Here is a 17,909-nt window from a genome sequence, read left to right on the forward strand (position 1 = left end):
CATGTGGTCTGGTAGAAGTTGACCAATTTTGGGAGGAATATACTGCTCCATCTTCAGGGCCGAAGAGGAAAATTAGAAAGCAGCAAGCAGAACGTTTTATCTTTGACCCTAAATTTAGTGGTAGTATTCTCCTCCGAAATATCGACAAGCTTCTCCCAGACCATTTGTTCAGATTCCAGAAAACAACACTCTTTGCAGTCACCGCAATGAGAACCTCAACTTTTATGAAAATATATTACATGTATTACTGAAGAAACTTAATTCGTATAAAAATCTGACTCACTCAACGACCAATAAAACGATTGACTGTCGATCGGAGTCTGTTGCCTTCTCCTGGTCTAGCCAACGTTTAAAATTTTCTGAGGTAGGTTCTTTCACCAGTTGCTTAAGAATATCCCCAGCCACGAACTGTACTCCTCTCAGTTCAATAGGAGCCTCCCGGCTGGATCTGTCAGTGTCGCCGTCCGTAGGGTTTCCATGCTTCTGCTGGAACTCATAGTTCACCGGAGCAAGTACAACAACACTTGTAACATTTCTACCTCTCAGTTCTGGAACATCAGGTAATGGAAACTGAGCCCCGCTAACTTTCAACGGCAAATAGCGGTTATATTTTGAGTCGTTGAGCGCGACGGGGTCCACCTGAGTTGCATCTTTCCTCACATACTTTTGTGCTACTTCCTGTCCCTTAGCTGTTGTAGGATCGTATCGGACAACTTTCATCTCAACTGGTGCCCCTGACGCATTAGCGGCGACGATGGAAGGTACAGGTGCACTTGCAGCACCTGCAGCCCCGTAGAAGTTCTCTAGGGCCTCAGGGGGCAAATTCTCAATTGGAATATCTCCAACTTTATCGTAATCTAATATCTGGATGTCTGCATTGCTCAGGATTCCGGAAGACAGTAATTGCTGGCGCAAATCATCTGGAACTTCTTCCGGAAGTACAGCTAATGCACTTGGATTGCTAGTATTCTTATCTTTGTCATCATTTTTTCCATCGGTTGCTTCCGCGTTGCTCTCCTGTTTCTTAGATGTCGTTAATGTTGCTGGGGCATTAGTGCTTGATGGTACTAATGGAAATAGTTTTTGAGGAGTGGAGAAGTTATTTGCACCTGGTGTTGAGAGGCCCGATTGATGCTGCTGGCTAGGTGAAATTTGTTGACTGGATAAATGTTGTTGATTTGGTATTGTTTGTTGTAATAATGAGGGTTGAGTTGGTAATGGTTGCTGCTGAAAGTTAGGCTGCAATCTGTTATTTGCAGTTAATAAATGTTGCTGATTTGACTGACCATTTGAAGAAAGATGGAGTTGCTGTGAAATGGATTTTACTATTTCTGCACCGAAAGGATTTTGTTGTTTTTCCTGTTGAGAATGCCTTTGCGATTGCTGTGTGGACAAATGTTGTTGTTGCTGTTGTTGTTGTTGTTGTTGTTGCAAAGGTAACTGATGATGATGGTGTAAGTTTTGTCGTTGTTGTTGCTGAAGCAGCAGAAGTTGCTGCTCCCGTTCCTGTTGCTGTAGCTGTTGCTGCAGTAAATGCGGTTGTTGATGATGCTGCTGTTGCTGAACTTTGAGTTGCTGCTGGAGAGCAGCTGAATGTGGACCGTTTCTTAGCTGTTCAGGTTGGTTTATAAATTCTGAAATCGGCTGTCCTGAGAGTACGGGTTTCCTTTGTTCATGTGCTGGAGAGGGTTGAGCAAAATTTGGTCTTTGTTGCACATTTTGGGGTGGCTGGAAAGAAGGTCTTTGCAGAGTATCTTGGAAAGAGGGTCGTTGAGAAGGAGGAAATTGTTGAGATTGCAGTATCTGTGGAGGATGGGGACGTTGATTTTGAGGAACTGGATGCTGCAGAGGACGTTGTTGAAACTGGAATGGAGGTTGCTGGAAGGGTTGTTGATGTGGAATTTGTGGTTTTTGCGATTGCTGCTGCTGCAGCGGTGGTGGTGGTAGAGATGGAGATAAATGCCTGAATGGAGGAGGCTGGTGAGGGAACGGAAGTTGTTGTGCTAATGGGGGAGGCTGCTGAAACTGAGGCTGTCTTTGCTGATAAAAAGTTGGCGAGTTAAACGGCCTTTGAAATGTTGACTGATGTGGAGAGAAAGGCGCTTGTTGTTGATGGAATGGTGGCTGGGAGTGTTGCAATTGGGTGAGTGGTTGTTGTTGGAAAGTTTCTGGTTGTCTCTTGTGGTGTTCGTGAGAAAGAAAACTAGGTCTATAGTTGGGTCGTGGACTGAAACTCTGGTGAGGAAATACCACAGAAGGGTGTGGGGCAGACTGTTGCGAGTAATCCTCGTGCGAGTCCTCGTCATACGGATCCCCAAATGTCACATGGAGACCAGTGCCATGATAAGTCTCTGAATCCGGGTGAATGATGGTTCTGAGCGTTGTAGTTTGTGGTGGTTGTGGCGGTGGTGTTGCTGGATGTGTGGAGACTTCAGATGGTAGAGTGTAATGTTCTTCGGTGTCACTATTAGTAGCTGGAGTCACAGCTGGCACAGGAGGGTCATATATAATACCTCCTTCCTTACCGTATTTAGTAGGATCCTTCTTGTATTTGACATAAAAGACCTGAACAGGCTCCTTAGTAGGAGGACGTGAAGGTGGACTTGGTAGCGTTGGAGGAGGTGGCAGCGACTCATTTGACTCCTTCACTATTATTTCAATAATAGGCTCTGGCTCTCGCAAGTAGTAAGATCCCTCATCATAGGAGTACAAATGATCAGGACTGAGGTGATCAGCCTGGGGTTCATTGTCCAGAACGGCAGAAGTGTCAGGTAGACGTAAAATCTGGTTACTTTCAGCAAGATCGTGATCATTCCTAGAAGCATGACTGGGACCTTCTTCGTTGTTCGGTGGCAGTACATTTGCAGAAGACAGCTCATTTGAGCTAACATGTAGGCTCTTGTGTGTACTATCGACTGGGATATCAGGTGTGGCCAATGGTTTCTTCGTGTGTTGAAGACCGTTAAAACTGGCTTGATCAGACCCTTTTTCGGACGATGCTTGTTTCTGTTGCTGATGATACAGAGGATCGCGTTGGGAGTACTGCACTAATGGTTCCATTTGCACAGCGTATGGAGGTGCTGGAACAGAATGGGGACGTTGTCGACGTACCGACGTTCCAGAATGATGGACTGGCACGCGCGTTTGATGGCGGATCGTGATCGGCGGTGTTCCACGATCGAAGTAATGTGTTGATATGGCTATTCTGGAGCTTGCAGTTGGACCTGTCGAGATTCGGCGATCAGCGGTACCGTACGATCGTGCCAGGTGTGGAAATGTTTCTAATGTCCTCTTGTCTCTGGTTCCGCCAGGCACATGAGTTGAGTCTTTGATCTGGACTTCGGTCGGTTTCAGAGCTACCACCATAGCAGCAGCTGCGGCCCACAGCAACACCTGCAATATATAGATTCATAATTCGTATTGATCATGGATATTTTGATAAAAATAGATACAATTATTACTATTATTATATTATAGTAATTTCTCAGTGACGGAAATTTACTCTTTTTTTTATACCTTAGGAACCATCTCCAAAGACTTCCTCTTTACTTTGTTTTTTTTTATACTGTCAGTGACCGTGACATGAGCTGGACCTTCCAGAAAATATTAGAGTACTGTGCTAATCGCTAGACAGACGATGACAGCGAATCACCAGAAGAATGGAGAACATTCTAATGCCGAAACGTCTTCTATACCAAACGTAACTTAATCAGCAATACCTAACTCGAATGTAGCCCAATTCACAGACTCATAAATGTATTTATTGCAGGTGATATACAATTTTAAGGGAAAGTGACAGTACAGTTACGTCACATTTCTTTTTTAGTTGCTTATTTAACGACGCTGTAATTATCGAGACTATACTGGGTCAACTATATGATGGTTAATAAATATAAATCTGTTGGAGGAATGTGAATTGGTAGGGGAAACCGAAGTACTCGAACAAAATCCATCCCAGTTCTACTTCCTCTATCATAAATCCCATATATCCTGACTGGGAACGGAACCCGGGCCTCTGTGATGGGTCAGGTAAAGTTGTATATGTGCTTAACCAATTAAACACTATGCCATGAAGACGCATGGGGGAGTGGTTGTATAGATCCATGTTTCCTCGACCTCGCCACTGGTTGCAGGCGAGTGGTCATGATCAGTTTCACGCCCCGGCCGCTTTACATCTGGGGTAAAACGCTCCGATAAACCATCGGATAAAATGCTGGGTGGGCCCCAGAGCCAGTCTGGACAACATGGAGACCCTAGCGGGGCTCGAACTCCGACCCCTCGGTATTCCAGCCCGTAGCCAGTCGGTATACCGATTGCGCTATCCCGGCCCCTTCCGTGGTGGGTAGCAGACTTTGTTACACTTCCTGTTTTAGGCACCTGAATCAGATATGATCGCATTATACATAGATTTTCAGTTCTTATGCAACAAAGGACTTTGTCGCATCAGATTCTGATTTCCTAAGACTTTGCAGTATTTAAGAACGTAAAAATGCGTCATATTGTGGCTGAGATATGTCCCACAATACAATTCTGTGCTACAAGCCCCATATTCACAATGGTGTATTACTTTCACTTGTTTCTCCTTCTCAGCCTCTACAGACATTGCACGTAAGGAAATTCCGCATTTAAATTCTTATGTAAATCATCTGCTTCATGAGAATGTTATTAAAATGAAATTTCAAGAAAGAAATTTGTAATGTTGAAAACTGCATAGACCGTGATATGGTCACACTATATATCGCCCTTAAGAAACACGAAGAAAATCATTTATATCCTTAGATACAAGACTCATACGTAGCATCGGAAACTCTCACCAGTTCGTGAGCAGTCATGAATACAGAATGGACCGTAGATTAAATTACGTACATTACTCGTTCTTTGTATGAAAGTGTTGAAAGGAATGCACATTAATGGGTCGTGTCTCTCTGACTTCCTGCCGGTTTTCACCCTTCATCTTCGAGGCTTAGGATTAAATTTTGTGTTGAATACATACATTGAAATTGCTGGTCCAATTTAATATTGATCCATTCTATTCAATATAATTTCCAATTTACATAAACCCAAAACAAACGTAACCTTGTTCCTACTACAAGAAAACTGTGTATTACTGTTACGATTTAAGGTGTTTGTGCGTGACTTATAGACGGGTTTTGATTCGATGATTGGATTTATTACCACATTATACACACCACTCGGAACTACATGCAATACAGCGCTACTGCAGATCTACAGACTTTACGGTTCACCGATACACGCGCACTAGGATTCTCAGTCGTTACTAGTCGTGTCCTGGCAACGGATTTCATAAGAGTATGTCACTTCAAATCACACATGAAGTCTCCACAGCCTAATTCCCCTCTTGCCTTCGACTACCGACTCCCTCAGTTCTATCTGCAGCTGCTCCGAAGCTCATATCTTGGCAGTCTGGCGTCTCGAAATTTGACTAACTCTTCTCAGTTGAACCCTTCTTTATAACTACATTGCACGGACCACGCAGAAAACACAGATTCTCTATTGTTGAGAAGGCGTGTTTACAGCGCCGCTACATAGTAACGGAAGTTATATGATTGTTGCTTGCGTATTCGTTGCCACGGGAATGTGTTTACAGAGTCGTTGCCTAGCAATAAACAATTATTCTGACTTCACTATTCCGGCTTTCGGACGTCATGTGACATTATGTACTGGGTTTCAGTAATTCATTCATTCATCAGTAATCTGTCAGACGACAGGTCCACGGTCTCTTCCAAAACAGTTCCTCCACTTAACGCGATCTAGAGCTTTCTCCTTCAAATGAGAATATCCTCTTCTGTCCCCAAGGTCATCCAGCATCTTCTTACGTTTTCTTCCTCGTCTTCTGGTCACTTCTATCCGCCCCTCTATCTTTCCTTCAATAATTTCTTTTAGGAGGCAGTTACTGCGTAAGATATGACCATCCAGTTAGCCTTCCGTTTTCTTATTTCCTGTAGGATATTCCTGTGCTCACTGACTCTAAATAACACTTCTTTATCCTCACATAATCGGTCCAACTGATCTTCTCCATCCTTCTCCAACACCACATTTCGAAGCTTTCTAGGTGTTTCTGATCTACTGATCAGTAATATCCGTGACTTTCGCGTACAGTATTTGTATATAATAAAGTGTACATTCAATGAAATATAAGAATTTAGATCACTATGCAATATGATGTCTGTACTGGTTAACAGCAGTACAGGTGCAAAGTCCTATGCATTTGCAAAATCAACGAATATTCAAGACCAATTAGGGCTATAAAATCGTAAAGACCTCATTTGCAAAGTGGGTTATTTGTGCTTCTGAAATTACCGAACTTCCCGGGTAATTGGTCAGCAATCTGGCTTCATAACCAGGAGGTCCCAGGCTCGTCCTAGCCACTTACGCCCGCTATTCTGACTGACCCTCTATGTGATCTTTATTAATTCCTTTAGTCGAATTCCGACATAAATAAATACGAGCGTACGTGTTCCAACCACTTCCTTCTATGCCTTGTGTAATTTATCCTTCACTAATAACCCTTCTGTAAGAAGTCGTATGACCAATACAATTGAAGAAGCGTCGTTAAATAGCCCAACAATCAGTCATCCAGTACTTAAATTCTGCTACGTATGGATCGAGGCGATGGTTTATGAAATATTCAGTGTTCAATATAAAACAATAAAATAGTAAAATAAGATAAAGTAAGAAGAAAGCAATTTTTGGGGATGTGGCGCCGTGTAGATATTGTGTTAACCGACGTTTGGGAGGAANTGTAAACCTCAAATCTTACATAAGAGAAATTGAAAAAATGTAAATATTGAGAAAGCAGTCCATAAAGAATGCGTATTTTAAATGGCTTCAAGGTAAGAATGATTTATATGAAAATAATTATTATAATGAAGTGCATGTGGGACTTGGCGCTTTCCACCAGTAAACTCAGATGAGCACTTTCTCTTTCTTGTGTTCTCTCACAGAAGTACACGCATTTTCCCATTCGTTCTTCGTAACCCAGTGAGTTACAGTTACTGCCCGCCCGCTCGTTTGTGGGTACGATCATCCTCTAATACTCAAATAACTTTTCCTTCCAGAATATCTGTCAGACACTGAAATAGTGTAGCTCCCTCCTTGTATCTCATATTCACGATGCCGTTCGTCTTCTCTAGTGCAATGTAGTAGAGTTAAACCAAAATCAACAGAAAACCCCCTTATTCGCACAAAATTAAGCAACTCCTTTATCGTTTTCTTCCATAAACCTGGCATATACAGAAGTTCTTTCGTAAGACCGTTTTTTTTAAGAAGTGAAGTAAAGGTATCCTTGTAACAGTTTGTGGCGGCCCATAGGGTTGTGAGATGTTGAGGTTCCCACATTTTCTCTAGACAATCGGCTCATAATTGGCGGTAAGGTTGTCAGCCTTACGCACCGGACGCACTTTACCACCCAGGAAGATTCCCGGTACTCATTTCTGTTAGAGGCTGAGTCGACCACAGGGCCATAGTGCGGCTGGAAGGATTAGGTCAATTGAAAAAATCCATATAAGTCAAAATATTTATAGAATCTATTATCTAAACCGCGTATTTTTTTATACAGAATTTCGTCCTTTCAACTACAGGTATTTTATTTTTTTTATTTAAATTTTAGCAATCAGAATATTACATAATTCTATAGCTAAAGTGCTGATTACTCATTAGATATACTAATAACTAGTGGCATGAACAGGTTGATATCCAGCGAAATCACCTGTGTAATCTATAATTAGTATCCATACATTAACTTAAGAGTATTTTATTTTAAAACTGACATAGTTTCAGAAGCCTGAAGAAGCCTGAAATCCCTTTTAAGTCTCGAGTAATGCTGAGGTGTAAAACGGGAGGAGTTTTGCTTCCAGATCCTTTATATTATTCTTTGAAAGGATTCATAATCACGCAGTAAACTGCTTTTTAACAAAATTTTATCGGATAAAGTATATTATTTATCAGATCTTCTTATGGTTCTTCGAAGACATAGTTGTTTGAGTTGTAACCCTCCAAACCATCACTCTACACTGCACTGATTTTAGCTGTGAATAATTATTTCGAATTTTTCAGTAAGCAAGTGTGTAGCTGTTAGTCCTAAATCAATACTCATTTTTCATCAAACGTCTTCCCAAATTTTCCACAAAAGGCAAAAGCGAAACGATCTTGTAAAGCAGTTTCATCTCGAAAAAAAAGTAATATATTTCGTGGCTACTCTTAAATCAGTATTATATATTTTGATATGTTTGTGCTAATATGGATCTTAGAGAGATAGGATGGGATGTATGGAATGGATTGATCTGGCTCAGAATAGGGACCAGTGGAGGTCTCTTATGAACACGATAATGAACCTTCGGGATCCATAAAATGCTGAGAAATTCTTGAGTAGCTGCTGATTTGGCTTCTCCTCAAGAAGGGCTCAGCTCCATGAGTAAGTTAAGTAAGTATGTGCTTATATTACAACTGTCAGAGACCGTGTGCTGTTGCATGGGCGGATGACTCATTAGTAGAGAACTGAAAAGGACTTTGAAAAAAGCGGTAGTGGCATAATAGAAATATTAGAATGACATTTGCCTGGAAGGACGAAAGGAAATCACGAAGAACCTCAGTTAGGACAGACGGTGTCTCTGCTGAGATTTGAAGCGAACAACTCCAGGAGACAATTCTAAGAGCGCTACCGCTAAAGTAAACTGCTCGCTATGTGAGGATACTGGCAAGGATACGAGCAGTCCATGGTCAAGGCTGCCGCAAGAAAAGAGGGTCATTAGAACTAACGTGGCTATGACTCGTTTCATGATATGTTTCTCTAAGCAACTCACTCGGTCAAGACATAAATTACTGTTCACCCAGTGGCGGATCCACAGGTATATTAACATATTTTCATCATTATCATGGCTGAATTGTGAGACAGACATCCCACGGCTCTAGTGAACGGCCTTAACATTGAAGCCTTAATTCAAGAAGAGTGTCTCATCTGTAACAAAAATGTCGGACGGGGGTTTCCCTTTCTTTTAAACTTTCACCCATGGAATTACATTTCAATATTATCAGCTGAGATAGTTGGTTTAGCGGCAACGCTCTGGATATGTATTCGAGAAGTGCTCGATTCGAATCTCGGTCGGGACACGTGGCACTCAACTGATCAAAAAATCCTAATCTTCAACGAACCCGGAACTTCAATACCGATTCTAAGAGGTCACCATCGGATCCCATTCCATGCTGCTTAAATCCTGTCCACACACATCCTACTGCTTTGAGATCAAGCACAAAGCAGCCTCTTGTCCTACCATCTACGCTGTAGTCTTCCAAGTGGTGTCGTCCTGTAAGTAGTTTTCTCGATTAATATTTGTGTATACTTTTCCCATCTTTGACATACGTACTACATGCACCGCCCATCTGATGCGTCTTGATTTAGTCACTTTAATATCTGATGATATTTTTTATTGTTAGTGGGGTGGGAGTAAGTCCCTTGTACTGCGGCCACTTCTGGCCTATTGTACCAGCCCCAGATGATAGGTGAGGGTGATTGTGGAGCAATTGGTGGAATGAAGATTGGCAGGGGAAACTGAAGTACTTTGAGGAAACCTGCCCCAGCGCCACTTTGTCCACCACAAATCTCACTTGACCAGACCCGGGATTGAACCCAGGCCGCCGCGGTGGGAAGCCAGCGACTAACCGATTGAGCTATGGCGCGGCTTTTATCTGGTAATAAGTATAAATTGCTATGTCCCTTGTTACGTAACTTTGTACATTATCTTGTTCCTCTTTCTATGTTACGTCCAAGTATGGCCTCCAGCACTTTGTTCTGTTACCTGATAATAACGGCCTAAATTTACGTTCTTCCTTTATTGAAAGAAATAAGACCGAGGCGAAATTGTCAGCTTAACAGTAAAATTTTCTTATATGAACTGGTTATGACGACGTAAACTGGATTTAACTGGCGCTGAATAATTTCAACCAGGGTGACTTTTGGTGGCTGTAGCTTCATGCAAATAAGATATATAATGAACTGCTCCCTTCCTGTCAAGAAAGATACAAAAAGGAATTAATTACAGAAATATTTAGCCAGTTACTGAGCCCATTAGTCAGCATGTGAGCATTTCAGTTCTTCAGCCATTCAGACAGACCTTCCCAATAAACAAACAAAAATTGCTATTGAAACAACAGACTATAGTGTTCCAGAAATAAATGCAGAAAATTTGAGAGTGAGTTTAAGGGCTCAAAACTATGAAAACAGCTTCTACTCGTATAAATGGGTGTCCGAAAATTCTTTGACAATGAACTGGAAACATTCGAAGGTGTTCCCTGCAACTGCAAGATTCTAGGAGTTCAGCTACAAAAGGAACTTATTCTAGCATTCCTCTGAAGGAAATTGGAACGAAGAATGAAAGATGTAAATGATCTCTTGCATTTATTTTCACATTTCCAATTCAACAATGAATCACATCCAATGTGTTCACAATGATAGTGCGCTGACCACGTACACTTGCATGCGACAACAGACACTCATTTCCAGCGAACTGTACTTACAGTCAAGTGCCGTTCCTTCAGTGTCGTAGTTACTTTGTTAAGCCAGTACTTAAAATGGATAACTACAAAACAAACTCTGTGGTTTCAGTCCGCAAGCGAGCTATACCGACCCAGCGACCGCCGCTTGTCGGCGAAGTTAGTGCCAACTTTAGCAAATAGAGGGTGTTGCGTGGTCAGCGCAACGAATCCCCACGGCCGTTAATTTCGGTTTTCTAGACCGGAGCCGCTATTTCCTTAAAATAGATCCTCATTTATCCTCACGAGGCCGAGTAGACCCCGTTCCAGACCCACTAATTCTCAGAAAATCTGGTAGCACCGGGCTAACTACAAATTCCGAAAATATTCAGATATGCTTTTAATTGTGTTAAGCTTGTGGCAAAGGTACAGCAGCTGCTGCATTGCATGCGCAGAGATATCGTCAACGCTGACATCCAAAACCCATGCACGTTTCCCGGCATTGATCGTAGCATCGAGGAGACTGCTACAGGAGAACTGCAGCAACAGTTGACGCGGAAAGAGTACATTGTGACGCGTCCAGAAGAATCCCCGGATCAGCGTTCGTGGAATACAAGCAGCCGAACATGTGGCCCAGATGACTGCGAGGGGGTTTCTGCATGAACAGTTCCAGTGCCGCATCAGTTGCAACTGGTACACGCTCCAAGTCCGTTTGACTCTCGTCCCTGCCAAAAATTGTGCCAGTGATTCTTGCCATAAAGTTGTGAAGATCCCTTGTACAGCAGCTTTAGACTCTTCACCAACTGTCGATTGTAGTATGATGCAGTTGACGGCGTTTAAGAACTACGCTACAAGTGACACTGAAGATGACTGAAAAGATTAAACATTTCCGATAATGAAATCTGACATAGTTTGTTGTGATGAATGCAGATATCCGTTAGCGAGCAGTAACCCTGAATATGCCATGTAAAATACAGAAACCACTAAGAAAAACGTTTTATAACTCTGTAAAAGTAAAAAGGGCCGGTCACGGTAGCCGAGCGGTCTAAGGCATGCACTGTCTTCGCTCGCTCGGAAGCAGGGATCGTGGGTTCGAATCCCACTCAGGGCACGGATATTTGTGTGCGTTTTTCTGTGTTTGTCTACAGGTAGAGGCCTTGCGACGAGCTGATCACTCGTCCAAGGAGTCCTACCGAATGTGTAAGATCTAGAAAAACCGAAGTGAACGGAGTTCATGGAGGTAGGCCTAGGCCCACTGGGGCTGTAGTGCCAAGGGGAAAAAAAAGTAAAAAGAAGATCAGTACACGACTCTTCTAAATCTAATTACAATGCGGAAGTGCATTTTTTAGTTTGTATTGCCACATTCATTGATGCTAGCTGAGTGTTGTGACGTACTTTCAATTTTTGCATTACGCATTTTTTGTCAAAAGAGCGAACAAAATGGACGGGGCCTTTTGGATTCTTATGCACGTCAGACATTATAAAAATTTATACGAAACAAAAAAAAAATCCGTGGTTTTAGTCCGCAAGCGAACTATATTGACCGAGCGACCGCCGCTTGCCGGCGAAGTTAGTGCCAACTTTAGCGGAAAGAGGGTGTCCTGTGGTCAGTGCAACGAATCCCCACTGCCGTTAATCTCGGTTTTCTAAACCGGAGCCGTTATTTCATTTAATAAGCTCCTCAGTTATCCTGACGAGGCTGAGTGGGCCCCGTTCCAGACCCCCTACTTCTCAGAAAATCTGGTAGCGCCGGGAATCGAACCCGGACCTCTAGATCAGTAGCCAGGAACTCCGACCACTAGACGACAGAGGCGGTCAAAAATTTATACCGCCTTCCTTAAATATTTTTTCTCGACGTTTTAAAATACTATCCCGCTAAAAGCAGACTTGCGCTCTAATGAATGAAGGAATCTTAAATCCGCCACTGGACCTTTAGCACGACGTGAAACTATTCCGCTTCTCCGCCCGGCGAAGAGAAAGGCACCTCACTCGCAGATGTCATCCTTCTGCTTGCTATTACAATAGATCGCTAACCATTAAAGCTTCATAGTTTTTACACAAATACAATAACAATTACCTGCTACAATTAGATTCATCAGTGCATTTCGCGTCTTTACTCTGTGATGAGAATTAGGTTTTGTTCTGTCTTCAACGCACTGTAAACTCGAAAAGGACAAGGACTCTACAGTCAGAACTTGAACATTTAATTGTACTCTGGCACCAATAGCTTGCAAGAGCGATGGCAGCTCAGTCGATATAGTGATGGTCTATGGGCTAGAAGGCCGGGATTCGATTCCTGGCAGGATAAACTATTTTTTTATTACTCCACAGTGTCCAGACCAGTTTTGAGGCCTCGCTAGCTTCCTATCGAATTTTCTTTCACATAGGTTAAAGGGACCAGGGCGTGAAGCTAAAGACTCACTTCCATCTAGTGCCGAGGTCAAGAATGGTGGAGCTATATCTCCACTTCCCCATACGTCTTGGTTAACTAAGCGTTACAGATACTTATAGTAGCTCCAGATGAGACACGACAACTAGGGATATATTAATATGAAATAATAAATCTAGACGGTGACATAAATTTTGATATTCTCCCATTTACCTCTAGATGTTAAATTTGTTCTTTCCTTCGGATGTTCCAACGAAAATTTTGTGCCTCCCCAGTCTAAAAGTTCATTTAACCATCATAATGTTAGGATGTTAATATTACAAATTACAAAGCTCCTTATTGTGTAGTTTCACTGACAGATTATTTGATATAGTCTCAAAATATTTCATTTGCAACTTAATTTTCTTTTTCATAAAGACTCTCAATTTCTAAAATCTATTCAAGTTAGAAATAAAAGAGCAGGTGGGAGGGGGGGGAAATGGCATCTTCTATAATACAACTTAACAGGGCAATGACAGAATTCAGCCGGACAAGTTTAATCTATAGCCATTCACTTACTTTATAGAGCCGCACCATAAACATTTACGCAAGAATGGTGTTTCAAATTTGTAATATAATCAAAGAATTACAGCCCGTATTACATTTCAATTTTAATTTTTCCAGACTGTATTCATTTATTCATTTCATCTCTCATCACTTCTCACGAAATAAGTTCACATTTGAAACCCCGAGAAAACTCTCACATAAAGACCGATATGTTCAATTTCTGACACTGGCTGTCCGAAAAACAAAATAGAATTCTTCGTGTAACATAACATTTTCAAAATCATATCTTATTGGTAAATTCTTTTTGTGAGGATCCTTGTCAGAATCTAATGGAGGGTGATGCACATTTTCGGACACACTGTCGGACTCAATTCGACAATCGCAGAAAATAGTTCTTGCTCAGTGTTAGCCTGAAACTGACAACACTGAAATCCTTGTGTTCAAATATACCTATGGAACATAAAGAGTTAAAAGGTTTTGGAAAGACTAGATGAATTTTATACGTAATAAGGACCTTAATAACATTTCAAACTTTCCACAGGAAATAAATTCTGTTCATATTAGTGACAGAACTTCAATAATTCCACTTTCGTCCTCTTGAAATCTCCTTACCCATAAAATATTGGAAGTTCCGATAGACACTGTCTGCTAGGAACCAGGTTAGCTAATGCGTATAGCAATTACCTACGGCTATGAGGCCGGGGTTCGAGTCTTGGAAGGGGAAAGATACTTCTCAGTACTCCACAGCGTCCAGATCGGTTCTGGGGCCCAAACAGCCTCCTATCCAGTGGATAAGGGGGATCTTGCCCCGGGGTAAACCAGCCTACTACTATCCATCTAGCACCGGGGTCAAGAAAGTTAAAGCTACACCTACACTCCTCATACGTCATCAAGGCGTAGTGCCTAACTGCCTAATGAATTAAACATATGGAAATTTTACCTTTTTACTGCAAAGTAAATTGGCTCTATAATGACCGAGAATGTAGACATGACAAGCACAAATGCACTTAGAGGGGGTAACTTGGAACTTAGCCCTGTGGGCCTGAGAGTGGGAGATGTGTTAGGTAATAAGAATTAATAAGCCAGCAGTTTTAATCTTCGCCTGCAAATAAATGAGATAATAATAATTCTGTACGTCCACAATAATGTCTCAAGTTTATAAACTGAAATATTATCAGAAACAAAGTAACATTCAGCGAGCAACACTCAGTACAATTTGATAAATATATACATATATATTTATTCACACAATTATTGACTTTTCGGACATTATCATTATCTCATTTATTATCTAAAAGACAACGTTTCGGAGACTGGACTCTGCCTCCGTCCTCGGGTCCCATTGACAGAGCTAGTCTGTATCTGCGGGCATAAGATGCGATATGTATGTGTGTGTAAGGGCTGGACCATAAAATCCGGCCCTCGCACTGCGACCTTCAATGATCTATTGTGCTTCCTCTTTGGATTAACCCGTTATTAATCCTACACTTCGAACGAAATGTAGGACTTTATTTATGGGGGCGTCATAAAAGTCACTTGGTTCCATAAAGAACTGACCCAGGTGGCGAAATCTTAGGTAAGCTATGGCCTCACAATCACGTAAGATCTGTCTGGCTGATTCATCTTCTTGTAGGCAGCTTTCACGGGTTGGGTCATCTGTCAGTCTCAGTTTGAAAAGGTGCCCTTTTAGGTGGCAGTGTCCAGTCAGTAATCCTACCACCCATCTTAATTGATCTCTGTTTAATTTTAAGGGATCCTTTGTTCTTCTGGCAGAGGGTCCTGATATATCCTTTTGCCTGTTTGAGTCCAGTTGTGGATTCCGAGTGTTTTTTGTCATTTCTATCTGTCCACTCCCTGATCGCGCTCTTGGCAGCTCCAATTGAGATGCCGCAAGCTGGTTCAGGTCCTGTTCTTTCCAGCTAAACTGCGGTTTCATTCCCTGCAATACTCTCCTACTGAGATGCCGCAAGCTGGTTCAGATCCTGTTCTTGCCAGCTGAACTGCGGTTTCATTCCCAGCAATACTCTACTACTGAGATGCCGCAAGTTGGTTCAGGTCCTATGAACGGCTGTTCAGGTCCTGTACTTGCCAGCTGATCTGCGGTTTCATTCCCAGCAATACTCTCCTACTGAGATGCCGCAAGTTGGTTCAGGTCTTATGAACGGTTGTTCAGGTCCTGTTCTTACCAGCTGAACTGCGGTTTCATTCCCAGCAATACTCTACTACTGAGATGCCGCAAGTTGGTTCAGGTCCTATGAACGGCTGTTCAGGTCCTGTACTTGCCAGCTGATCTGCGGCTTCATTCCCAGCAATATACTCATGACCTTGCACCCATATCAGTTGAACTCTGTTATGTTTGGCCAGTAAGACAGGATAAGTAATCGAGAAACAACATTCACTGACTATGGGAGTCAAGGCAAACACTACAGAACTCCACTTACATGAGGCCTTGCACCTATGGACGTGCACATTTTAAATCCAGAGTCCATAATAATAGAGTAATACCAAAAAAGAAGTCATCACTAATGAGACAAATTCTAAAAGAAAATATAAAATCAATGATAGGACATCTAGTCTATCTATCTTCAAAATCAGAGATAAGACACAGGCACGAGGAAGAGTCAGTAAGTAGGTCACAAATTGATATAAAACGTAAAACATATGATATTCGAAGCAGAAAAAGAAATATTATTTCTCGACATACCGTCCACCAACATTGCTACACTTGTCCCATCGCTTTACCGGCGCGTCGAAACTGGCAGCATAGAAGTCTTTTGAATGTTGTCTCAGCCACTTCCGTTTCAACCTCTTCATTAACCACCAAAGTGGGTTTTTTAGTGGGACCGAACAGAAGGAAGTCACTAGAGGCCAAGTCCGGACTGTAAGGCAGATGTTCATGAAGTTCCCACTGTACTCTTGAATTCCCTTCCGGGTTTCTCGGGCTGTATGAGGCCTTGCATTCTCATGATGAAGCAGTGCCCCTCTTGCCAGTTGGCCTGGGCGTTCTCTGCCAACTGCATCCTTAAGCTTCAACAGAACTTCACTGTAAGAAGCAGAATTCACATTTTCACCGAGCTTCAGAAAAAGGGCTGCCAGTACTCCCGGAGAATCCCAAAACGGTAAGCATAAACTTCCCAGCTGATGATGTAACCTTGACTTTTTGGTTGAAGGTGAACTCGGATGTTTCCATTGCACTGAAGCGCGCTTTGATTCGGGTTGGTAGTGATGCACCCATGATTCGTCCCCAGTAACAGTCCTGTTACTTCTCCTTCATCTGCCTACCTAAGAGATGTTGCATGGACAGACCAGTTCAGTTCATTTTTTCTGAACACTTCAGTTCTCTGGGCGCCCGCCGTGCGCACACTTTCCGAAACTTCAGACGAACATGCGTTGTGCTGTATTCCAAACCGTGGGAACACCCTAGTGCAGTTGCTACACTGGTTATCCTTATTCTCCTGTCAGCTCTTCCACCCGCCGCACAGTTGCTTCTGTCGCAACCTCAACAGGAGGACCTGGCCGGGCATCTTTTGCGACTTCAAATGCCCTTGAGATAATTTCTCGAGAAACACTTCCCACGGTAAATGGGAAACACTTCTGTATGAATATCCTTTGCATTGAGTACTTTTGTCCACATAAAACGCACAACAGAGCGCTGTTCTTCGGTAATATACTCAAGCACGGACGCCATTTTGACTACTGAAACCGCCCTCTGAACATGTGCTTGCGCGTCTGCTACCTAGACTATCATAAAGCTGGACTGTGATGCTACCTGGCGATATACATAGAAACCCTATTACATCCATTACTGCTGTTTTACTTAAATTTGTGACCTATTTACTGACTCTCGCTTGTATGTACGAGTACATACAGATACAACAAGTATCGAGGATTAAAATATTTTAAATAAAATCCGGGCAATGGATAACATCCAGAAAGCGAATAATTGTATTAATATACCATCGTCACAAATTTATGGATCTTGTTTATTTGTTCCTGGGTAACTCAATGTCGCCGTCACTAGTTGAGAGCATACACAGTCAAATGACAGTGGGATTAGTGAATGATGATTTTGTAAAGATGTGAAACAAGTTGTAGCAGCTGAATTTGAGGGATTTTCTTGTGGAGACTGAGGGAAATTTGGAAAGGTAACTATCAGGATAGCCGGATGGCCGAGATCTACACCCGGGACCTCCTCATGACGAAGCAGAAATGCCAGACTTCAGTTACACATATGCAAACACGATAGTCACACACATACAGGCACATATTTACCTATATGCATAAAGGCATACATATATCATTAACAATTTCATTACCTGTGGTCTAGTGGTCAGCGTTCCAGGCTACAGATCCAGAGATCCGGGTTCGATTCCCGGGGCTACCAGATTTTCTGAAGAGTAGGGGGTCTGGAACGGGGTCCACTCAGCCTCGTGAGGATAATTGAGCAGCTATTTCAAGGAAATAGCAGCTGCGGTCTAGAAACCCG

General features: G+C 42.4%; 1 protein-coding gene across 2 annotated transcripts in view; it reads right to left on the reverse strand.

Annotated features, from left to right (window-relative positions):
• Window positions 1-17,909, reverse strand: part of LOC111871476 (mastermind-like protein 2) — a 35,406-nt gene that overhangs the window by 4,093 nt on the left and 13,404 nt on the right. For both annotated transcript variants that reach the window (XM_023864630.2, XM_033754275.1), the window contains exon 2: window positions 284-3,393. In XM_023864630.2, coding sequence (XP_023720398.1) covers window positions 284-3,393 — 3,110 coding nt within the window. The remainder of the gene's footprint in view (window positions 1-283; window positions 3,394-17,909) is intronic.

This window comes from Cryptotermes secundus, unplaced genomic scaffold (assembly GCF_002891405.2).
Source record: "Cryptotermes secundus unplaced genomic scaffold, Csec_1.0 scaffold465, whole genome shotgun sequence".
NCBI classification, from domain to species: Eukaryota; Metazoa; Arthropoda; class Insecta; order Blattodea; family Kalotermitidae; genus Cryptotermes; species Cryptotermes secundus.